This window comes from Erinaceus europaeus, chromosome 4, assembly GCF_950295315.1.
Source record: "Erinaceus europaeus chromosome 4, mEriEur2.1, whole genome shotgun sequence".
Classification (NCBI taxonomy): Eukaryota; Metazoa; Chordata; class Mammalia; order Eulipotyphla; family Erinaceidae; genus Erinaceus; species Erinaceus europaeus.
Genome location: NC_080165.1, coordinates 28,821,089 through 28,846,379, shown reverse-complemented (window position 1 = coordinate 28,846,379; position 25,291 = coordinate 28,821,089). Strand labels below are relative to the sequence as shown.

General features: G+C 45.3%; 1 protein-coding gene across 2 annotated transcripts in view; it reads right to left on the bottom strand.

Moving 5' to 3' along the window:
- Nucleotides 1-25,291, bottom strand: part of SLC22A23 (solute carrier family 22 member 23) — a 187,144-nt gene that overhangs the window by 32,112 nt on the left and 129,741 nt on the right. For both annotated transcript variants that reach the window (XM_060189144.1, XM_060189145.1), the window contains exon 4: nucleotides 8,778-8,946. In XM_060189144.1, the coding sequence (XP_060045127.1) occupies nucleotides 8,778-8,946 (169 nt within the window). The remainder of the gene's footprint in view (nucleotides 1-8,777; nucleotides 8,947-25,291) is intronic.

The following is a 25,291-nucleotide window of genomic DNA, read 5'->3' as shown; positions in this document are numbered from 1 at the left end:
CTGGGTGTAGAGACAATGGTTGGGTCCACTGGTGATATCCTGTCACTTCTTTCATCTGTTCCAGGAAGTCACAGGACTTTATTGTCTTGGGTGGTTGGAGACAGCTCTGTTCTGCCCAGCAGATCCGGACAAGTCCTTCATGGTCTCATCTCCCTCCCGAATGCCATTTGCTCCATGTGGCACCCAGAAACCACGCTCAGATTGTGTTTTTGCCACAGCTGACTCAGGTTTCCTTAGTGCCTCCTAAAATCTTAATTCCATGTAGACTGGGCCCCTTATTCCAAAATATATGACCTGGATTTTCCTGCCTTGATGGGAAGTCTGGTATCAGGGTACTTGTGGAAAGTGAGCACCAATGCCCCCTGCAGGGGCACCCACACCATCCACTAACTCAGCTGGTTCTGCATGGAGGTGCAAATTAGTGTTTCTCACAAGTCTCCAGGTAGGTGGTGGTGCTTATGCAGGTCCAGGGGCACCAAAAATGATGTGTGGAAGCCTGTTTTGAATCTTTCCCACACTTCAGGGCATCCTGGTGAAGTTTTTTGATATTCTGGGCTCCCCTTTCAATTGTGGGAATAGTCTACCAACCACCTGTTCTTATCCAACCCAGCAGTATTATAGCTAGAATGTCCTGGGCATTCTATCTGGACACACATGGGGGATGCTAAATACAGTGACCCAGGCTGCACCTTGCACACAGATTACTGATTGGGGAGGGACTTTGTCACTGAGTTGAGCTGTATGACTTGGTGGCAGTCACCTAGGAGTAAAGAAGCAGGGCCCCGTCTAGATCGCCAGCCTTCTGTTCTGAATCATTTGCCATTTCCAGGACATCTAGGTAGTTTCTCATTGGAGGTTCTCCCTTTACAATCTTAGATTGTGAATCTTTTTTTTCCCCTTTGCTGTGATGAGAACAGCTCTGCAGTATTCTGGACAAAGGCTCTATCAGTATGACTTCCTTTGGAATGAGCACTGAAGTTCTGCCAACCTTTCTTAAATGATAAATGCTCAAGCAAAAGACTGAATGAGTATTTCTGACTGGTCTTTATTCTTAGATGTGCGAATGGTAGAATGGATTTTAGCTTCAAGATATTGGCTTCTATGGGTGGAGTGATGTTGGCTTCTGACAGGGTTTATATTGAGAAAATAATAAAAAAATAAACAACAAAACAATTCTTAGGGACTCTATTTTCTCTTCTTTATGATTGTTGGTATGCATGAGACCCCTTCTGTTTCATTTGGTTTAAATCCCCCCTGCTTAACACTATTCTATTTACATAACCACTTCATTCTATTTACATAACCACTGTTAACAAGTTCCACCCTCCCTCCAGGGCATTTGTGGTTCAGTGATAGGATTCTCGCCTAATCTGCCCCCTCTTTGTCACACTCTGATTTTCACCAGTCACTTTTCTCTCCACCCTCTCTATGTCACATCCTGTTTCCACCTTACTTGGCAAGTATATATAAAGACAGCATTGTGAGTTTTACGGTACTGTACTTTGAGTTTAACTTAGCTCGTCTTAGATTGTGCTGCGTCCTGCATGAATAAAGAGATACTGCCTACAGCTCAACCATGAGTCCCTGGTCGTCTGTTACCCGCCCGTGAAGCCAGCCCATTGAAAACAACATAACCCGTCGAAAACAACATATGATAACACGCCTCAATCAAATTCTGCAAAGCATGCAGGAGTGTCAACTCAGAAGCAGGTTACACTTTGTCCTTCCACCATCTTAAGCCACTGCACTTCTGAGGCTCTTTCTTGACTTCCTGCCCTTGGGACACACAGTTGGTCAGACCTGGATGAAAGGTCATGAGGACCCAAGGCAGCTCCTCCCATTACATGGCTCTCCCCTTTTGGCATTTTTTTGCTGGGGCACAAATCACTCAGGTAGACCACCCTCCCATCTCCAGAATCTACCTGCACTCTCTACACCTTCTGATAACCCTGTCCAGGACTGGGCACATTATCTCTCTGCAGTTGCCACCCCATTCCTGCTGGCTCTCCAGCCTCAGGTTCACTGCATTCCAGAGCATTCTGCAACCTTGTAGCTGCACAAAGGTTGGCGGTGGTCATGCCTTTTTATTGCTTATGTTTTTTTTTATTTTATTGGGTCTCCAGGGTTACTGCTGGGGCTCAGTGCCTGCACTACGAATCCACTGCTCCTGGAGACTATTTTTCCCTTTTGTTGCCCTTGTTGTTTATCGTTGTTGTTATTGTTATTGTTGTCATTGCTGCCATTGTTGTTGGCTAGGACAGAGAGAAACTGAGAGGAGGGGAAGACAGAGAGAGGGAGAGAAAGATAGACACCTGCAGACCTGCTTCACCACTTGTGAAGTGACCCACCCTGCAGGTGGGGAGCCAGGGGCTTGAACCGGGATGGATCCTTATGCCAGTCCTGGGGGCTTAACCTGCTGTGCTACCACCTGACCCCCAGCTTATGGTTTCTTAAGTTGCTGGTGGGGTTGCCTTTTCCTCTCAGAGCTACTCAGTTTCTAGAGACAGTGAACACCACAACTGTTTTTGTGACATTAGAATCCTGCCAATCCAGAGCCTCACCCCCTCCCTCCATTATGGAGCAGCACACTCAGTCCACAGAGCCCCACACCAGCCCCTCCCCCTTACCGCAGTGCCGCATATGTGATATAAGAGTCTGCAGAAACTAATCAAAGTAGCCAGTCCTACGCCTGCTCTCCCCACCTTACCCACTGAAACTTGAGTGTTAAGTTATTGCCCCCAGAACCTCCAGCCCCCTTTGGACTGATTCTGGTGCCTGACTGTCTGACATTCATGATAAGGTGTGCTCCCTCTTCTCAGGAACCAGCAAGTAGCTTCTTAGTGGTAACCACCTAGATAATAATAAATCCTCTATTTCAAACAGGCTGTAGGGGAAGGGTGGTGGCGCACCTGGTTGAGCACACGTATTACAATGCGCAAGGACCCGGGTTCGAGCCCCCGGTCCCCACCTGCAGGGGGAAAGCTTCACGAGTGGTGAAGCAGGGCTGCAGGTGTCTCTGTGTTTCTACCTTTCTATCATCCCTTCCCTCTTGATTTCTGGCTGTCTCTATCCAATAACTAAAGATAATAAAAAATTAAAAAAAAAACAAACTCAAACAGGCTGTAGCCCCATTAGGCCTCCAGGTTCTCTGCAGTGGTTTTGCCTTCACCCTCATGATCAAATCCTTGCTTCCCAAGGTTCTCTCTGCATATCCCATTTTGGTCACCCTTCAAACTCTGCTCAGGACAGGACCACACACGTCCTAACTTGAGGACTGTGGTTCTGGGAGGGCTATTGTCTCCCAGCTCAGGAAGTGGGCCACACTCAGCCCTTGTTTCTCTCACCCTTGTGTGCCCCAGAAGGTTCAGTGGCCAGGCTTCATGGAACCACTTCCAAAGTGGACCTCTGCAGGCAACACTCTGCCTGTCCCTAGAGCCGGGCTGACAGCTGGTTCTGGAGCACAACCCGGTGCAGGGACTTCCCCAGCCAGACACCTCTTGTATGTTCCCATGGCTTCAGAATAAGCTCACCAACCAACCTGATGTGTCTGGTATCTACCCACTCTGCATCTACGCATGCCTCCCCTCACCCCATCCCTCATGCTCAATCACACAGTCTTCTCCCAGAGCCATGTGGAAGTCCACTTTTCCTGGGCTGTCCCCATCTGCCTGGGACATCCTTCCACCCGGGCTTTGTGTGATTTCCTCTTCCTGCTCATGCGGATCTCAGCTGGAATGTTACTTCCTCAAAGAGGCCTTTCCTTGCTGCCCTGTGGGTTCCACCAGCCTACTCACTGCCTCCTGAGTTCATTCTTTTCCAGGTGCTGATCCTTCAAATGCAGATAATTTTGCTTAGTCCTGAGTCCCGAGTTTGTTGAACCCAGGCAGGATGTTCAAGTGAGCAGTTTTATTCGTATGCAATCTCTACAACACTTCATATCTTGAGTAGCATCTGATGTGGGGGCAGTGATGACTTAATGAATCAGTTCACCTCTCTTTCAGATTGCTTGTCTTTGTAGCATTTCTGAACTACAATGCTTCCACCTGCCCATTGCTATTGGAGACCCTCATCACGGATCCCTGTAGGTTTTGTGTATGAGCTCATCTTTGGCAAGGCATTATTTCCTGGGGAGGCCAAGTGCCCAACTTGATGACTCTCCACAGGAGGTTTCCTCCATGACCCTGAGGACCCAAGGAGCCTCCCTGTTTCTGAGGCTCTTTTTTAGCCTTGGCGCACGCTTGGAATTTTGAGCACACAGCAGTGTGGCTCAGACTTCAAGGCTCCGAAGTCTTCAGTGGGATCCTCTCCTCCCACAGCCCGAGGCAGTCAGCCAGCTTTGGAGCTGAGCCCCTGTGGTGGCCAAAGGTTTTTCCAGCCTTGTTATCATTGACAGTTTGACTCCTGGCTGCATTCAAAAGAGCTCAGTCCTCAGTGCAAGAGAGGTCTGAGGTCTCAGCTCCAGCTCCCATGGCTAGTATCCCAATCCCTAGGATCACTTTTTGTTGCAGATGCCTTGGGACCTTCTGTGTGTCCACTCCTAAGAAGCTGTCCTTGATATGGCCCTAGGATGTCCCACTCTTGCACTACAGCTTACTGTGTTCATATGTTTGATTAATTTAATAGTCTCCCTATTTCTTTCTGGGTGTGTTTGGAGGGTACCTGTTGATTCATCCGACTATCTGAAGCAAAAGATTCCTTCCTGCCAGTCTCTCCAATGGCCCCTAATCCATGAGACTGTATGTCAATAATTCTGCATGGCAGTCTGGTTTAGGGTCCTTTTTAATGTCTCTCTCTGTGTGTGTGTGTGTGTGTGTGTGTGTGTGTGTGTGTGTGTGTGTAATGACCCAGAGTCCTGCACATGTGATTTTTATTGCTCTGGGCCACTTGTTCAAATAGAGAGACACACACAGAGAGAGAGAGGGAATACCTGGGACCAGGTGGTGGTGCACCTGGTTAAGTGCACACATTGCAGTGTGCAAGGACACAGGTTCAAGCCCCTGGTCCCTACTTGCAAGGGGAAAGCTTCACAAGTGGAGAACCAGAGCTGCAGGTTTCTTTCTGTCTCTTTCCCTTTCTATGTCCCTGTCCCCTCTCAATTTCTCTCTGTCTCTATCCAGTAGTAAGTAAATAAAAGTATTTTAAAAAGAAAAAGTAAACAACTTTATAAAAGAGAGGCAGAGACAGAGAGCAGTGGGGGTGGTGCGGGTGGGAGAAGAGACACTAGAGTAATGAAGCTTCCTCTGTTGCCACAGCACTTTCCATGTGGTGCTGGGGGTCAAACCAGGGATGCAGGCACAGCAATGCAAGCACTCTACCTGATGAAGTGTCTCCAGCCCCGTGCTCCCGTATCCACTGTTAGAGCATCCCAAAGTACTTGGGACGCTGCTGTGCACCCTGGGCACATCTGATCAACACTTACTCACTAAGGAGGGGAAATGGCTTTGCAGTGTTTGCTTGTAACACCTGGGTGTGATTAGCTGGAGCAGTGCTTATTCCCTGTCTCCACAGTCATTCTGTCTGCCCCTTCCATGACAGGAGGATGCTGCAGCAGGTAGCAGCTGTAGAGGGAAGGTAATAAATGGAGAGGCATTTTTGATGTTCCTCACAGACTATGATTATTACGGAGCCTTCCAAAGCCCATGTCAAAGGGGGACCACCCCAATTTCATTAGCTGGCCCCTTCTACTTCAGTATCTGGTAAGAGCCATGTGATGCATAAGAGTAAAAATGGCAGCTAATATTTACACACACTTATCAGTCATGTATCAAGCTAGCTTAGACAATCATGTAAAATTTGAAAATAGTCATGAGGATCATAATAGTTAATATCTGTGGGAAGAGCTGTAAACCCCAGACTGCAGTGCCCAAGCTACCAGCACCAGATTCAAAGTCTGGGTATAACTGCCTGTCTATTTGTTAATCTACATACACTTTTCTTCTTTTTAAGTGCAGCATCAGGGGGTGAACTCAAGCCCTTGTCCACGAACCATAACACCATTCCGTGGCCTTCCTGAACCAATTAATCTAGAGTGAGAGGACAGAAAGACAGAGACAAAGGAGACAAACCCAGCACGGCTCCACCCTCCACAAAGCACCTCTGGTGGTAGACTTGGTACCTGTATGTGGTGCTGGCGCTTAAACCCAGGGCCCCATGCACAGCTGAGAATGTACTCTATGGAGTGAGCAATCGATCCTAAACATCTTTTTACTTATACAAATACCCTGGAGGCCCTTTTCACTATAAAGTTTTGTTTTCATATTCCTGTGTTTCAAAGACTTTATTTATGTATTATTGGGTAAAGACAGAGAAATTGAGATGGAAGGGGGAGATGGAGAGACAGAGAAACACCAGCAGCCCTGCTTTACCACTTGTGAACCTCTGCCCCTGCAAGTGAGGACCAGGGGTTTGAATCTGGCTCCTTACACACTGTAATGTATGTACTTAACCAGGTGCACCACTGTCTGGCCCCTCAAAGATGTTCTCTATTTTTTATTAATGATTAACAATATTGTAAGATAACACCTCAGACTTTTTAATAGTCTGTATAATGTATAAATAAGTGATTATCATACTGTGCCTATCACTAATCACCAATATGTTTAGAAAACATAATAATAAAAGATAAATAGGACCTCCAGTCCTTTCCCACCTGGACCATGCCCCCAGCCTGATACAGGAAGTCCTTTTGTGTTTCTTTCAGTAGGGCCCTCCTACCTAGTGGTGGTGGTAGTGGGGAGAGCATGGTTGAACCACAAAGACTGGGGATAACTCTAATTGAAGGGGAACACCCTCCTGAGGTTAACAGATAGGACAGGTCGGTGCCCCTGGGCACTGGGTGAGTGAAAGGATGTATAGCTGCATAGAAGATCTGCCACGGTAGCTGGGCTGCCTGCACCCCACAAGGGCAAGCTTCTGGGGTGATGAGGAACAAGTGCCAGCTGCAGCTTGGTTTTGTCATCTGTACATGGGTCAGTGATGACACACAAGAACCTGAGGAGTCACGGTTTGTACAGTGCTTGCATTTGTGTCTTGCATGAACACAGTCTAAGCATTTGCTAAATAAATAAATACCACTGGACTCTAAAACAAGCAAGAGAAGGGACAGGAAGGGCTTCCTTAGAAGATAAAGGAGCTGCTGCCCACTCCATCCTGCTTTGGGGAAGCAATTTCATTCTTTGCCTCTCAGACCCTCCTGGGAGAGCAGGATGTCTTGAGACAGGAGAGACCCCAGGAGGGGTGTATGAGTCCCCCAGCAGGGATAGGAGCAGTTTTGGCAGCTGTGGCTACTAAGGGGTGTCCTGGCAGGTGGTTTTTTTTCTCATCTGGTTCCCTGCTGCCTCGAGGCTCTTAAAATACATTGAGCAAGAATCTGACTCTTGAGGAAAGTACAGCTGCACTTAGCTCCTTTGCTTTCTGCTGGGGGAGGTACTGCCCGGTGGTGGTAGGGGCTTGGCACTGGGTAGTTCAAAGGGAGATGTGGCCTTCTCTCTCTGGCACCTTAGAAAAAGAAAGCCCAATTAATTACCCGCTGTTGTCTTCAGTCACTTAAAGCCAAGACACAATGGTGAATTTCCTGCCAGAAACTTGGGTTTTCACTAGTGACTCAAGAGAAATACAGTATACACCAGAGGGTCTCATACTTATGCATGCACGATGTGAGGGTATGAACATGGAGAGGGAATGAGAAGCAAGGGAAAAACAGAAAATATTTAATTATAATGGAGGTAGACAATCTCCCCCCTGGCCCCCAAGAAGGGTCATTAATTTTCCCCCTAAACATCTATGCAAGACTATGAATTTCAACCTTGGCTAAACATTAATTCTCCAGGGGCAGTTAAGAAAATATTGAGCCACCCAGTCACAGTCATTAGTGTTTTTTTCTCCTAAAGTCAGTGACAGTCAAGCTAAAAGATACACATAATTGGCAAGAAGATGGCCTCAGACAGTGTGAACTTGGTACTGTGCCAACAAAACCTAGTTATAAAAAACTAGACAAGGAATAAGACTTAGCCCGTGAGCTAAAATTTGTCTCAGAGGAGATGGGCTTTTAAAAATCACTTCTTGGGCACGCTTTCTTTCTTTCTTTCTTTCTTTCTTTTTGGATAGGACAGAGAGAAATGGAGAGAAGAGGGGAAGACAGAGAAAGGGAGAGAAAGATAGACACCTGCAGACCTGCTTCACCGCCTGTGAAACAGCCCCCCCCCCCCCCCGCAGGTGGGGAGTCGGAGTCAGGGGCTTGAACTTGGATCCTTACGCCAGTCCTTGAGCTTTGCACCATGTACGCTTAACCCGCTGTGCTACTACCTGACCCCCCACTGGACACTCTTTCTATTTCCCCTCCCAGCACAAGAACTTTTTTACAAGTCCATTTACAGAAGTCTCACCTAAGTAACTCAGCAGGCAGGTGAAGTATCCAACTGCACCAAGGAAGGAAGGTGGATTACTGAACCCCGGGGAGTTGGTCCATTCTTCTGTCTACTTTCGTGCATGTAATTTTTTAAATTTTGTATGTTTACATGCATGTATGCACGCATGTGTAGAGAGGCCAAAGGATGGCTCTATTTCTGTATATTACAGAGCTTGAACCTAGACCCTCATACATGCAAGGCATCTGCATTATCCACCGAACCATCTCCACAGCCCCTACTTTTATGTATGTTTGAGAATTTCCCCAAAGTTTGAAACATACACTTTTTCTTATGAAAGGAGAACTCCTTCCTGAGCTGAAAGCAGGGGGGACATTTGGAAACGAAGAGACTCTGGGGTTTGATACTCACGACCAGTAGAGCAGCATGAGCAGGAAGGGGCAGATGATGAGGGCCTGCAGGACCTGCCAGTCCCGGCAGAGGGCAGCCAGCCCGGGCATGAGGAACTGGCCCACCATGGCCACGAAGCTAGCCACCATCGTGATCATGAACCGTTTTCCAGGTGGGCATAGTTCTATCCCTGGAACACAAAAGGGGTAGAAAGACATGAGTGCCTGGCCCCATGGCTGCAGGAGGGTGGGTAGGGAGGTACCGATTACCTTCTTACCTAAACACTGCACACTGGCTTTCACTAGCTGGTGGTTCTGACAGAGCCCTACATGGTACATCAAAGCTGAGAACCTCGCTTTTGCAGGTAAGGGAGCTGAAGCCCCTGAGCTCAAGGTCACAGAGCAAGTTGGTGACCAAATGACAGTGTCATTCAACATGGCCTGATCCTGAAGCTAGGAAACACTATTTTTTATGGGGACTGAACGCTGTCACAGAGCAGACTGGAGAGTGCGTTTTTTTTCTCATGGTCATCTTAGTTCCTTGCACTCATCATGTTCTCTGAGGGGAACTGCTCAACCTCTGGGCAGGACACAAGAAGGTCTGCTCCCTCCCACCCACACATTCTGGTCCTCCAGTGCTCCTGGAATACCAAGTTGTAGGCAATCTATTTCCACTGGCACCAACGCAGACTTAGCCCCACTGAGAATCAAATCTAAACAACAAAGCAGACTCAGTAATGTTCAACACACCAGAAGTTACTCTGTGTGTTATACTGAAATTCTACGGTGCACTGTGACATGTGTGTGTCCTGTATGCTTGTCTCTATAGCTATCAGAGAGATGGCTTCTCTGGCAGGCGTGTGTCTGATTTATCTTCCAAAACGAAACCAGGATCTGCTTTTCATAAATGTCTGTTCAATGGGAGGACACCATGAGGGCCCAGGCAGTGGTGTACCTGGTTAAGTGCACACTTTACAGTACACAGAGACCCAGGTTCAAGCTCCTGGTCCCCACCTGCAAGGGAGAAGCTTCACAAATGGAGAAGCAGTGCTGCAGGTGTCTCTCTCTCTCCCCCTCTCTATCTCCCCAGTCTCCTCTCAATTTCTGTCTCTATCCAATAATAAATAAATAAAATTCTTTAAAAAGGACACCATGGGGGCTGGGTGGTGGCGCACCTAGTTGAGTGCACATGTTACAATGCTCAAGGACCTAGGTTTGAGCCCCTAGTCCCCACCTGCAGAAGGAAAGCTTTGCAAGTGGTGAAGCAGGGCTGCAGGTGTCTCTCTTTCTCTTTCCCTCTCTCTCTCTCCTTTCCTCTTGACTTCTGGCTGTCTCTATCCAGTAAATAAATAAAGATAATAATAATAATATAAAAGACACCATGGTCCCTCATGTTTGCAAGAACCTAAGTTCTCAATCTGACCTTGAGTTCAAAAAAGATGGTCATCAAACTACTGACAGTATTGTCCAAGTGAAAACCACTACAGACTTGACATGTGAATTTCTGCAATAGAGACTCTCAGGACTAGAAGATATGACTAGGCTTCGTATATTGTTTGCCCTTATAGAACACGCACACTCGTTTATGGTCTGTCCCCTCTCACCCCCGTGATATATTCCTAGTATTTCTCCTCTTACAGAGAAATTCCTATCACCCGCCCAAGCTGGTTTCTGCCCAGGAAGATCTACCTGCGAACAAGCCCTGGCCCTCTCAACTTACATTGAAAATGGATTCCAGAAGAATTTAAAGACGGGTGCTGTCTTTGTTGATCTCACAGCAGCCTATGACACGGTCTGGCACCGTGGTGTCCTAGTCAAGATCTCAAGATGCCTGCCTCCATGGGTGGCCAACACTATATTGTTTCTTCTCCAAAACAGAAGATTCTGGGTGCATCTGGGTGACAAGTCTAGCAGATGGAGACTTGTCTCAAGTGGCCTCCCCCAGGGCTCTGTTCTGGCTCCTACGCTATTTAATATTTACATCAATGACCTCCCAGAAACTTCTTCAAGGAAGTTCATCTATGCCGATGACATCTGCTGTGCAACTCAGGCATCCAAGTTCGACATCCTCAAGGAAACACTCACGAAAGACATGTCTCTGATATCTGATTACTGTAAAAAATGGCGACTAATCCCTAGCACTGCAAAAATGGTATCATCTGTTTTCCATCTACACCATGCCTCGGCCTCGCGTGAGCTTAATGTGCAGCTTGGCGATACGAGAATCCGGCATGAAGCCCAGCCAGTCTATCTTGGCGTTACTCTCTATCGCACTCTGTCATTTCATGAACATCTCATAAAAACTGCAGCAAAGGTGGGCGCGAGGAATCACATCATTGCAAGACTGGCCAGCTCCTCATGGGGCGCGAGCGCTTCCACACTACGATCATCATCTCTGGCATTATGCTATTCCACTGCAGAATACTGTGCCCCAGTATGGTTCCGTAGCCCCCATGTCCACTTGGTCGATTCCAAATTATATTCCTCCATGAGGATAATTGTTCCACCCCGGTTCCATGGCTGCCAGTTCTTAGCAACATCGCCCCGCCAGATATTTGTCGGGATGCGGCATCATCCGCAGATATCTTCGCCCACCCTGTCCAACGCTTGACGTCTCGTCACCCAATCTGGTCCCCTACACCTACACTGAACTTCTCTGTTCCAGACTCTTGGAAACAGAGTTGGCAGTCAGCTGAGGTAAAGAACAAACACCTCATCACAGACCCCTGCAAGTGTCAACCCGGCTTTGACCTAGCACGTTATGATTGGACCCTCCTCAATCGCTATAGAACAGGCCATGGCCAGTGCGCCGCTATGTTCCATCGCTGGGGAGCCAGAGACGACCCGAACTGCCCCTGCGGCTACAGACAGACTATGTCCCACATAGTCAACAACTGCCACCTCTCCAGATTCAAAGGAGGTCTCGAAACTAAACCAGGCTCAACCTGACGCTGTTGACTGGCTACGGAAGAAGGGCAAACGCTAGAAGAAGAAGAAAGTATTCTCTAAGGTTTGCTTGTCTTTTTTTTTTCCCTGAGTGGTTTCTTTTCTTTTCTTTCTTTTTTTTTTTTTTAAACAGAAGAATATATTGAATAGACAATCAGGTGAAAATACTTTTCGTGCCTCTGTATCTGAAAACTGTAGATCAATTGCTTCAGCCCATCTGTTAGGTGTCTAGAGACGAGAGCAGAGGGAGGAGGTTGAAAGTCAGTAAGATGGGGAGCAGATTAGAGGGAGAACACATGGAGACAAGACCAGCATCAGATCCAACAACGATAGGGCACTATGCCAACCAATACTTACACTAGCTCATCTGCAGGAACAACATCACAAAGTCATCAGAATTTCCATTCCTGCTCAGCTCCAGATTGTCATCACAGTAATTGGGGGGTGAGGCAGGAACCAACCCTTACTGAATATCGCTTATAAAGAACTTTCGGCCATTGAATTAGGAAAAGAGTAAACAGTTCCAACTTCCCCACACACCCCCATGCCAAGCCATTTGCTGTGATGTGGCACCTCTCAACGCAGTGGCCAGGTTCACGAAAAAATTCCTCCCTGACAGGGTTTAGGTATTCATTCCAAGAGCTGGCATTTCTGCTTGTTAAAAAAACTGGAGGTCAGGGTCTTTTTTTTTTAGAAAAGACTAATAGGTGTAGGTTCCAGTTTTCACTTACTAAGCAGGAGCAGCAGATTTGCTGCTATGGAAACCCGGACTTGGCATTAGCCAGGGTAACTTCAGGGTTCTGACGCTCAGTGCCAGCTAATTGCAGATGAGAAAATTTAGTGTTTGGCCACCCAGGTAACCTTTCAGCAAAGTCAGAGAGAAAAATGTTCAAACAAACAATAATCTCACATTAATGGTTTTATCACCCACATTACATTTTGCCGTGGTTTCCTCCTACCACCTTTCTCTTTCATTTTATAAAATAATAAGAATGAAAATATCTGCAAGCACTTTTTCTTTTTTTTTGAAGCCACATTCCCCCATTGGGACGTCTAATCCCACACACTCTCTACACATTTGTGATCTCACACAAAGGATCATGGGATAGCTTTCCAAACTGAGGTTGAGGTTTATGGCAGACAAAAGAAAGGTGTCCCTTGCCAGGTAAATGGCTCCAGAGTCTGACTTCTCAGTGTCTTCTGGCTAGAAATGAGATGCTGTGATGGTGCACAAATTAGCATTCCTGCCCACATGGCAATGATGAAATCCTCAGGTCTTTCTACTGCAGGGTTTCTCTTGGGCCCATCCCAAGTGTGGTCTGACAATCCGCTAGCTTCTCACCACCTGCCCTGAAGTGTTTACATTGCCTGGGGTGGAGCTCGAAATGCAGATACCTGGGCCCCACACAAACTTCTGCATCAACATCTGCATTTTAACTCAATGCCCAGATGACTCACTAGGAAGTACTGGCAACTATACCCACCCCCTATGCTTGTCTCCCCCCCCCCCCCAGCATCAACTATACTTGAAGAAATGTTTCTGCCTCCCAGATACACAGCTATGATGACAGCTGGACAGGCAAATGCATTCTCTGCCCTCTCTTTTTCTTTGTTTTTACTAGACATTTCAGTGGAAATGTTATTTTCTCTGCTCAGGTAAAAGCAAAGCGAGTAACTGGGTAGATTGAAAGTGCTTTAGCATTCCTTTAGGGGCAATGGAAAAACACAACCATGTGACATCAGGACTCAGAGACTCATTTCTTGCAGATGTCTCACTTGCAGATGATGATGACCTTTTGGCTTTGACTCACCAGAAATTCTTTCCAAAGTACCTGAATCCAACTATGTTCTTCTGAAGGTGGCTATAATGATTTTTTTTTTTTTGAAAGCAATTATCAAAGAACCACAGGCACTTTAGACCTACCATTAATCACAGGTGCATTCTGGAGGATGAGAAGTCAGTTTTTCTGAAGTGAAAGAGAGGAAGAGGTACATCACTACACTAGAGCCTCAAGTTTCCGCATCTGGTGGGAGGGGGGAGAGGCTGCAGGGAGAACTTCCTACCACACAGGAGTAGCTCTGGCCCCTGCAAGTACTTCATTCACCCTGGACCTGCTACTAGTCACCTGCCTGGGGAAACTTGTTTCCTGATGTCTGTACTCCATCCCTCAGGACCCAGCTCTTGCATAAAACCAGGTCGCTCACAGATAGGCATCCACTGCTCTGGTCAGCTGGACACAGCAGTGAGAATGGCCCAGCTAAGAGCTGTGTTCACTTGTCAGAGTCTCTTTCATTGCCAGTGGAGTCAGTCCAAGTTATCTTAGTAGTTTTGAACTTTTGGGCAACACCTCTCTCCCCAAGCCTCTGTCATGTTAAACAAAGAAGAGTCACAACACTCTCATTTCAGGTGGTACATTGGAGATTTGTCACCCAGAAATATGTCAAATTGGCCAACAGGCTGAACTTTTATTATTATGGCTAAAATCCTGGTGACTTGTGCTCCAATCCTGTCCTTGGCACTTCTAAGTTTGTGCCCTGTTAAACATGTGTTCTATGCAAATCATCTGCAAAATGGACTATTTGGAACATTCAGTAGAGTGCCTGAATATGATAAACTCTGTATGTCAGCCTATATAATATTACCATACATGTGACATACACACTGTGTTCTCTGTGCATTACACATAAACATATATGTGTGTCTGTACACACATATACCTATACATTTATTGTTATCCTATATATCATGGCCCACTCACACTTTTGTATATGATCTATATTATTCACTCAGTCTGGTGAATTTCAGGTTAGGACTGAAGCTCGTTTTAAAAGACTAACAAAGGGAGACAGGTGGTAGTGCACCTTATTAAGTGGGCACATTATAGTACATGAGGACCCAGGATCAAGGCCTGGTCCCCATCTGCAGGGGAAAGCTGTACGAATGGTGAAGCTGGGCTGCAGGTGTCTCTCTGTCTTTTTACGTCTCCCCCCTCTCAATTTCTCTCTATCTGATAATAAATAAATAAATATAAAAGACTGACAGAAAAAATAACCTTAATAGCTGCCTATATTCTTTCTTGTCCACGTATCTTGTTTCATGGAGATTTTTTTCAGACCAACAACAATCAAGTGATTATAAAATTCTCATTGTTAAAATGACTTTCCTCCTAACCCTTTAGTGGGAAAGGCTTAAAAGCTATTCTTCTAGTTGGATTGTACATTGTCAAAAAGCAATTGTTGGTGCAGATTATGAGAACTAAGTAGCATGTGATTCGAATGGAACAAGGACATTTGGCTCATAAGTAAATAGAAACCTCAACCACCGCCCAATCACGAAGGGGTAGGAGAGTCCCAAGACATCTCTGTGAGTTCTGTTGGAAATGTGGTTTTGGAGTCTGAGATCTTTTAGGTGGATATGTCTCTGGGAAGATTTTCAGATGCTTTCATTTTCTGGAGGAAAAGAAAGCTATGATGCCCAGATGAGTCATCTCAGGTGATGGAGGGAGAAGTCCAGGGAAGGCCAAAGCCTGGAGGTCACAACCCCTCAGAAGGAGGGTTTGAGCATCAGTTCAGTATTACAACACCCTTGGCACCAATCAATAGTTACTAGGTGCTATGATTACAATATTCTACAGAGGTGCAGCTGACTTCAAGGGAGCATCTCAGATAACCAACGAGGGTGCCGCAGTGTCCCTTGCAAGTTGTTGAACATTAAAAGCAGATGAGGCATCCTTGAAAAGAGAAAGCATTCCACTTGTGGATGGCCGCTTCACCTCAAGCCTAGGTCCCAACCTACCCTTCTAGCTGTTCTGTAGATTACAGACTTGCCTGTCCCACAATCATGTAAGCCATTTCCTAGCAGAAAATTTCTTCAAATGACCTCCCCCTAGTTCTGTTTCTCTGGTTGAGTCCTGATACAGAGGTTGGGCTGTATGCACCCAGAGTCACATAGAACCCCCTTTCTCCACCATGACACCCCATCTCAGAAGGTGTTTGCCCATCTTTGTGGCAGTTCTATGATGGTGCCAGTAGGAACTGACATTGTCTCCTTAATTGTGACCACTAAGCTTGCTCCCAGACAGCCTGGGCTGACTCCTCAGCCTCAAGAGGGCGCTGCTCAGCTCAAGGGTCAGTAAAGGCAGAACTTGGCAGGGTATCAGGCATGATTCTGCTCCTAGGTTAGAGATAAAGTGGCACCAAGAACTATTAAGAACTGGCAAAGGTGTGCCATGCAGACATCCTCTTGAACTGGGGTAGAGAGTATAACCAAGAAAGCGAAAGGGTCTAGGGGCCAGATGGAAGAATTACGTTCAGCATTCAGAAAGGATTTTGTAAATTTTGCAATAAGAAGAAAACACCACTATGGTTTTTATCTTTGTTTTGACAGTAGAAGCATTAGGAGATGGGGTACTGTTCCACGAGGGATCTGAGGGTGAATCTGCAATAAGCAGCTCTCCTGTCCAGCTGGGAAATGCACTCCTATAGAAAGCTGGCTGCTCTGAGGCTGGATGTGCAGATGGACCCCATTTCAAACACTGCTCCTTGTAAGTGGTAATACTGGGACAGAACTAGTTGGCCCAAGCCACTCGGTATGCATGAAGGGTTTGGAGGGTGTGGGTGTCCCAAAATCGAGGAGGTAGCTCACCACACAATTCCAGCTCCACTGTGACCTCAGAATTTGCAAATACTGCTAACTAGGAACAGGACACTTAGGGGGAATCTAGCACCTTGGCTGGTGGCATAAGTGGAATCTAAAAGCCAGGTGACTTCTACAAAGAAAGATGGTACTTTTCTAGAAAATTCTGTGATTATGCAATCCCCCCTCCAGTAACCTCAGTCTTGATAATCCCCAAGCTAGAGTAGGAGGGGTGACTTCCTCTGGCTTCAACCTGAAGCCTCTGTGTCCCATGTTCAATCTGATGGATTTTAAAAGTCCACTGTTTTGCTTGTATTCAAAGTCAAGGCATAGTTTTAGAATTATTTTTCATATATATACATATATGAAATATACACACATAAACATGTACACATAGATCTATATATATAAACTATAGACACCTGCAGCCTGAGGCCCCTGGGGAGGGTGTATAGCTGTGCTGGACAAGAACCAGACTCAGGTCAGGCGGTGTTGCACCTGGAAGAGTTCATATGTTACCATGTACATGGACCTGGGTTCAAACTCCCAGTCTATAGAAGTGAAGTTTCATGAGTGTTGAAGCAGTAATACAGGTCTCTCTCTCCCTCCCTCTCCCTCCCATCCAATTTCTGTCTCTACTTAAAAAAAAAAGAAAAAGAACCAGATTCTACATAGTGAGTTACAGTGAGGTTTTCAGGACAGTTTGAGGTAAAAGGAAAACAGTTCGCACTGGCTTAGTTAGCTGGCAGAACTTATACCTGCTTTAATATCTAAAGTCTTTGATTGCCAGGAATAAAAGTCTGCAAACCAAGTTTGAACATTTTCTTCCTGCCTCCTCACCTCCACCTTGGCAACATACTGACCTGTTTACTGGATTAGGGGATTATAATTATTTAAATTTTAAAAAAGAAAGGGGAAAAAAAGGAAAGAAAGAACCAAAAACACCTTTTGGAACCTGTCTTAAAAATTCATGTCCTATCCTCCTATAATCAGTAAGTGAATTAAACACAATTCTTACTCTTTCCTATATGTTCTAAATACACATATTTGAAACTGTGCTATGCTTGCACAAGGTAGGGAGAAGTTTCTGTATTCTTAGGCTATATTATGTTCCTAGCTTTTGGAAAATAAGTCTTTCTGGATTAGAGCTGACTAGACACAGAGGAGGAATACATGAAGCAGACAAAATATTTTAACCAGAGTAGAAGGGATGGTTCCTACGGATGTGAGAAGCTAAGGCCCAGACTACAGCAGACCTCAGGGGAAATGGGGAGGGAATTCCTTCCTGCCAAGATCCTGCAGGTGGGTGAACTCACGCCACTTCTTTGTGCTCCTGTTTCCTGGTCTATGGAGTGGACAGTAATCTCCTACCATGCACTAGCATGCATCTAACTGCCAGAGAAGCTTCCTGCTTCCTGCCGGCCAGACCACAGGCCACCTCAGTGAGGTTGTGGGTGTGTGTGTGTGTGTTGCTGAGACTTATTCTAGTAAATTAAGTGTTTCTATGTGAGGCCCAACCTACTGTGTTTTAGGCAAAATGTGGTCAGAACTGACTATAACGATATAGTGTGTGAGTCCTGAAAGATTGGACTCCTCCTAGTGCAGGAATGCTGGCCAGCTATGTGGAATAAAGGGACTATCAGGAGTCAGGACCTTTGTCCTTGTGGAGGTGATGTGTATTGTGGCAGAGTGGACGAGACCCTCTTTTCCTCTTATCACCTTTTCTTGCATTTTAGCCTGCAGCTTACTCCAAACCCCTTTCCCAATTCACACAGGAGATTCCAAGGAATGCAGCACAGAGTAATGTAGGCAGGGGAAAAGTGCTGATAAAAACACTTTCCTCCCGGGAGTTGGGTGGTAGTGCAGTGGGTTAAGCGCATGTGGCGCAAAGCGCAAGGACCAGCATAAGCATCCTGGTTCGAGCCCCCGGCTCCCCACCTGCAGGGGAATTGCTTCACAGGTGGTGAAGCAGGTCTGCAGGTGTCTATCTTTCTCTCCCCCTCTCTGTCTTCCCCTCCTCTCTCCATTTCTCTTTGTCCTATCTAACAATGACAACATCATTAACAACAACAATAATAACTACAACAACAATAAAAACAACAAGGACAACAAAAGGGAAAATAAATAAAAAATCAAAAAAATAGTAAAACTGGCAACAAATCTTTACTGACTACCAGTTAGGAAAAAAAAAAAACAAAAAAAACAAAAAAACACTTTCCTTCCAAAAAGTTCACACAGATTTAAGCATGATTTCTATGCAGATTCTACCTCAAAAGACTTTTATGGGAAAAGGATATGCTGGCAGTTCCCCCTGGTTCCAATGGGAAGCAAGACACATCTGTCCAGGATGAATCTCTATCCCTCGCCATTGGTAGCAGAGGCAGAGGAATGGACAACATTCTCCCAAATTGCATTCAGACACTAGGAACATAAATCCATGAAATCCAGGGTGCTGACTGGCTCGGCTACCATGCCCAAACATGCCGATGGGATCAAGCCAGGCATACATGTCACACAAGAGGCCAATCTCCAAACTTCCTTTAAAATCAGGCAATGCTGGTTGATAGTAAATATATAAATTTCAGCTGGTACAACATTAGTAATCCAACATCTGTAATAATTACATCATTTACACAATGGAATGTTACTCAGTTATGAAAAAGACAGAAATTGCGCCATTTGCAAAAATCCCATCTTTTCAAACAAAGCCCCCCCCCCCCATCCTCTCCTGATACCCCTCTGTCATCAAACAGCTGGGACATGGACATCAGCCAAAGGGAAGGAGGCCCTGTCTGGGGGGCAGCTCTTCCCACTTCACCTGGGACAGTGAGGGTTGGCAATGTCACCGTCCTTTCTTTATAAATGCTTTCTTTCATAGTCTCTGGCTTAGTCTCAGGACCATGGATGCCAACCTGAAGACTACTGAGTCCCCCCACCCCCACCCCACCACAAACAGTCCTTGAGCCACTTGGGGCTCTTCCTTGTTCTCTCCACAGCAAGAGAGAGAACTCCAAGGAAAGTTCATGTGCTGTGGTGCACCTCATTAAGTGCTGAGTTCTGAGTTTTTGGATTAGTACTGAGTTCAAGGTTTTGGATTCAAGCCTCAGCTCCTCACCTGCAGGGGAGTCGCTTCACAAGTGGTGAAGCAGGTCTGCAGGTGTCTTATCTTTCTCTCTCCCTCTCTGTGTCCCCCTCTTCTCTCAATTTCTCTCTGTCCTATTCAATAAAATGGGAAAATGTGGCCTGCCAGGAGCAGTGGATTCGTAGTGCCAGCAGCAAGCCCCAGTGATAACCCTGGAGGCAAAAATAAAAAACAAATAAAAACAAAAGAAAGTCCATGTGCTCACTGACCTCCTGTCTCCTGACACCTGTGAGTCTCTCCCCTTTCCACTGTACTTTCCCTGCTTCCTGTCATTGAGCAAGCTGGGCCTGGAAGTGAATGTGTTCCTCCTAACTATTACCCTGGCCAAGGACACAGGGACCCTGGAACTCTGCAAAATAGGTCTCTGGACATGGGATTGTGCAATTCCTTATTATAGTAAAGGGGCCTGCAATTGTCAACACAATTACAATAGGACTTGAGGGTATGGCTATAAAAGGCTACTATTACCATAGTTCCCAATCTTCTCTTCCCCCTGGAAAATGATCTCTTATTTAAGGACTTGCCTACTTAAAGGGAGTGGTCAGATGAGAACTGTCATCTCCATTTCAAGAAAGGAAATGAAAAGTATGGAAACTGAAATATTTCCTACACTTCCAATCCCAGCTGTTGGCTGGAAGTGTCAATGTGGCCATTCACAGGGCCAGGACTTGGTGTACCCAGCAAAGGCAGTCATGAGTAAGTGGCTAGTCACTACCAGGCCCACCTTGCTGTGTGACAGGAAGGAGGGTGCGTGTACTAGTGGTTGGGGGTGAGCAGAACTGCTTCCCAGGAAGAAAGAAAAGTTCAGTGAAAAGGAGGAAGGCCTGCAGAGTCTCAAATACAGAAGTGCTGGCTTAATCAACAGCTGTACATCTATCTAGTGCTAAGAACCTACTCCCTTTGCTGTGGGCCAAACATGTTAGTAGGCATTCTTTAGGCATACAACTCATCTGCTCAGAAACCCTATGACATAGATATTATTTCAGTTGATTGATTGATTAATTGATCGATTGATTAATTAATTAATTCTTTTACACTAGAGCTGAGCTCTGGCTTATGATGGTTCAGGGGATTGAATCTGGTATTTTAGAGTTTTAGGCATGAGAGTCTCTTTGCATAACCATTATGCTATCTCCCTCATCCTTAGGCATTATTTTAAATATGTTCACTTAAGGGGCCAGGTGGTTAAGTGCTCACATTACAATGCACAAGGACCCAGGTTCAAGCCCCTGGTCCCCATCACAGGGGTAATGCTTCGTAAGTGGTAAAGCAGGGCTGCAGGTATCTCTCTCCTTCTCTACCTTCCTCCCTCTCGATCTCTGTCTTTATTCAATAATAAATAGGATAAAATATTTAAAAAATATGCTAATTTAGCACAATGGAACTTAGATGCCATAGTGATTGATTTGTCCACCATTACATAGCTAAGAAGGTAACAATGTAGGAATTAAAGCCAGGTCCTGTCCCCACGATGGGGCCCTCCCCCCCTCAGATGTAGGCAGAAGTTCTCTTCAGATGTATTCCCTGATGGGGACAGTCTCTAATCTGTGCCCAGTGGGCATCTCAGTCCTGTGAAAACAACAGTCTCCTTAGTTTCGCTCTCTGGTCTGCCCAGACTCCCAAGACACTGCCTGGGACACAGTAGGGACCCAGATACCTGCCAAATGAAGAACTGTGTAATGGGTTCTTCCTGTTGAAGTCAGTCATGTGACTGGTGCCCCTCTTTCATTAAAGTTCCTACAGTGGATTCAGAGTGATCATGACTAAGACCAAGCAGTGAATCTGAGAAGTCTGTGTCATACAGGAACTCACTGAAGCCTATGCCATGGTTTTCATACTCATAGGTTGTTAAAACTAGGGGAAATATTAAACTTAAAACTGCTACCTGACAGAAGCCATTCAGTCCAGTTCCGTGGAGGTGATTATACTTAGTGAAATAATTACAGATGAAAGACAATCACCAAATGGTTTCACTCATATGTGGAATCTAGAAATCTGATTTACATGAACTTGCCACACACACACACACACACACACTCCAAATAAAACAGAAGCAAACTAAGACTTATGAGAACTATGGTGGTGATCTTTAGGAGGTGGGAGGGTTGGGAATACATAACTTTGGTGATGGGTGTGGTCTGGAACTATATACAGTTTTCTTACAGTCGGTACCAAACTATTAATAACAATTATTTTTTAAAAGTCCAGTTCTGTTTCCAGAATGTAAGTGGCTTCTATCATTTTACTTGAAAAAAAATTAACAATACAATTATTCATAGGGATTTAAGTGAACACTAATGTTTCTGGTTTAAAAAGTAGTCTCAGTTTAAAAACAATGACTGATGTTCAGTAGTACATGCATATGAATTTAAATTCATACTAATTTTAGTCACACATTATTTCATAAGAGCTGACAAATCTAAGGAGAAATGACTTCTAGCAGAAGAGCCTCTCATTCATCGAAATTCTTGCATTTCAGGTTGAATATTTTTAAGTTTAAGTGAAGGAGCAGGAGGGAGACTGGTGGCAGTTTTAGGATCAGGAACACAGTCTAGAAGTTACCATTCAGGGTTTATAACTGCCAGCCCCAAAGAAATAATTATCAATTTACATCAGAGCTATACTTGACCGATAGTACCTGCCGAACTAGACTAGGGCTCAGAGGTCTGTAGACTTGAAACCTCAGAGAATCATGACCAAACACATTAGCAGAAATTCCTTCCGAATTTGCCCCATAACATCATATATTTAGCTTCTCAAATGTCAGAGGGCATCCAACTTTTATTTCCCATTATCAACATTATTAATACAGCCATTATTTTATGATTTTGGTAAGAAATCCAGAGTTGAGTTTCTGAAAAATAAAATACACCTTAAAGTGAGTGCATAGAAACAGTAAAAACATCTTACCCAGGCCTGGGTGGTGGCATACTTGGTTGAATACACATGTAACAATTCACAAGGACCTGGGGTTCAAGCCCCTAGTCCTCACTTGCAGGGAGAAAGCTTTATGAGTGGTGAAGCAGGGCTACAGGTATCTCTCTGTCCCTCACCCTATCTCACCCTTCTCTCTTGATTTCTGACTGTCTCTATCCAATAAATTAAGTAAAGATAATACTTAAAAAAACTTTTTTTTACCCTTTGGTATAGTTTTCCTAAATAGGGAAAAAATCAACTTAATCTTTCTAAATAAGGCCTTCCTATTCTCCCCTCTCTCCTCTTAATCCTCCCATCTTCTTTCGCATGAGCATTAAAAGACAACTTTTTAGGAGGCTGGAGAGACAGGACAGTGGTTGTATACATTAGACTTTCATGGGAAGCAAGCTCTGGAGTCCCAACAATATAGCACCCCCCCCCCTCAGGCACCCCCTGTGTCCTTCTTCATGACTTATTGCTGATGGGGGAGTGTCTCTGGCTCATGGCTCTTGTGTAGATCTGACCAGCAGCACCACTACCTGGAACTGTGACGAAAACACCCTCCGTAAGGCCTATCTCTTGACCCACCTGAAACTGGGGATGATAGCAGTCACCTACATGGATCAGCTCTGCCATGATTCTCCTGATTCTCAAGTTTAAGCAACACTACAGAACACTTGACAAATGCATTAACATTTGGCCCTCCCAATAGTCCTTTGAAGGAGGTACTACTGTATCTTCCCATTTTGGTGATAACAAAGCACAGATTTTTGGGCTCTGCCTTTGGAGATTCTATTCCGGGGGTCTGCAGCAAGGATTCTGGAAACTGTACTTCTAACAAATTCCCAGGTGACAGGACTGCTGGTTTGAGGACCACTTTTGAAAACCAGTGCCCTGAACACTGTAAGTAGAGGGTCCCCAACCACCACCTTTGTTTGTTTATTTATTTGTTTTTGAGCCAAAGCACTACTCAGTTCTCACCAGCGACTGAACTTGGGACCTCTGAGCTTCAGACATGAAGGTTTTTTTGTATAACTATTAAGCTGTCTTCCCAGGAGAGTGCATAATTAGCTTTCCTTCTGCAGCATTGGTATACAAAAAAGAAAACAAGGACCAAAGATGCAGCTGAGTGCTAGAACACATGTTTTGCATATATGAGGCCTTGAGTTCAATTTTGGGCATTGGAAAAAAAATAGGGGGCCGGATGGTGGCGCATCTGGTTAAGCGTGCATGTTAAAATGTATGAGGCTCTGGGTTTGAGCTCCTGGTCCCCACCTGCAGGGAAAAAGCCTCACAAATAGTGAAGTTGGGCTGCAGAGGTGTCTCTCTCCCTCTCTATCAACCCCTTCCCTCTTCTGGCTGTCTCTATCCAATAAATAAATAAAGTTAATAATAATAAAGTTAATAATAATAGTCTAGAACACTTGTTGGCTCACTGGCTGTTGGGTGACTAGGTTCCTACTAGATGCGATTAATTCCTGCCCCGCCTCCAAATAGGAAAACAGTGCTTTCAATGTTCAAAGGACAAGGCAGGTAGAAATATAAAAGAACTGGAGCTGCAAAGAAATCCAACTTTCAATGTGTTTCTGATAAAAGGAAACTCAGAGAACACCCACCAAGGCAGGGTGTTTCAGATATCAGGTAGGCAGACCAGCAAGGTGCAGAAGTCAACCTGATGTGAGGGTGGGGAAACAGCAAATCACCCAGGGTCTGTCCAATTTAAAGGATGTTAAGTTCAATTAGAAAATAAAAACACCATCTAGGTCACATGAAACATGACTACGGTCAGGGTATGACTGCGGCGCGGACAGCCTGCAGCCACTGAAGCTCACCAAGCCTGTTCACGCTATTCAAGGGGAAAAGGTCACAGAGTTAGCTAGTAGCAGAAGTCAAGACATGATTTCCATGCCTGGGGCTCTCTGGGTTTTACTGCATTGCCTCTGGAGGATACAAGTCACTTGGATTGCTCTGAGTTTGTTTTAAAAGGAGATTATAATAAAAACAATAATCAAACTTGATATGATGCATGGCAGTTTAAATGAGCTCTCTCCTCCACCAAATTGGGAAAGTCCTTTGTGTTATAGTCACCTTAACATCAGCTAGTCACACAAAGTGTCAGATGAGGCCAACCACCAAGAAGGGGTGTTCAAGAAAGATGTTCATGTAAGTGGTTCCCCCTAAGTTCAAGTGTAATGGTGTGTCCTCAGAGTGGAGGGTTCCTAAATATTCTAAGACCCAGCTCAGCTATCTCATTTCTGAGGGAATTTTTTCCACTGGGTGTTTGTCTTTCAATTTCCTGCATCTGGGGGACACAGATAAGGTGTGTGTGTGTGTGTGTGTGTGTGTGTGTGTGTGTGTGTGTGTGTGTGTGTGTGTGTGTGTGTGTGTGTGTATTTGACGCTATAGAACACTCATTCTCAGCCAAGTCCTCCCTGGGAATTTAGGGGAAATGCCCCCGCTGTGGTAAAGACTCATTCCATGTGGGAGTAAAGCCTCAAAGTGTTAAGACCTTGGCCTTGAAGTCCCATCTGAGGCATTCCAAAGGTCACAGAGTGTTCATCACACCCATGGCTTGCTGTCTGCACAGCATGGGCTCAGTAAATAGATGCTGAGTAACACATTTATAACCTTCAATTAATAGAAATCCCTCAGTGTGTATAGGCCAAACTCCTTCACAGCCAGATTTCAGTTTGCCACACAGGCGTGCTCTGTGACCCCACGTACTCACAGCTGTGTGGCTCTGGGAGGTGGTGCAGTGGATAAAGCATTGAACTTTCCAGCATGAGATTCTGAGTTCAATCCCCGGCAGCACATGTACCAGAGTGATACCTGGTTCTTTCTCTCCTCCTGTCTTTCTCATAAATAAATAAATAAAATCTTTTAAAAAATGTACTGA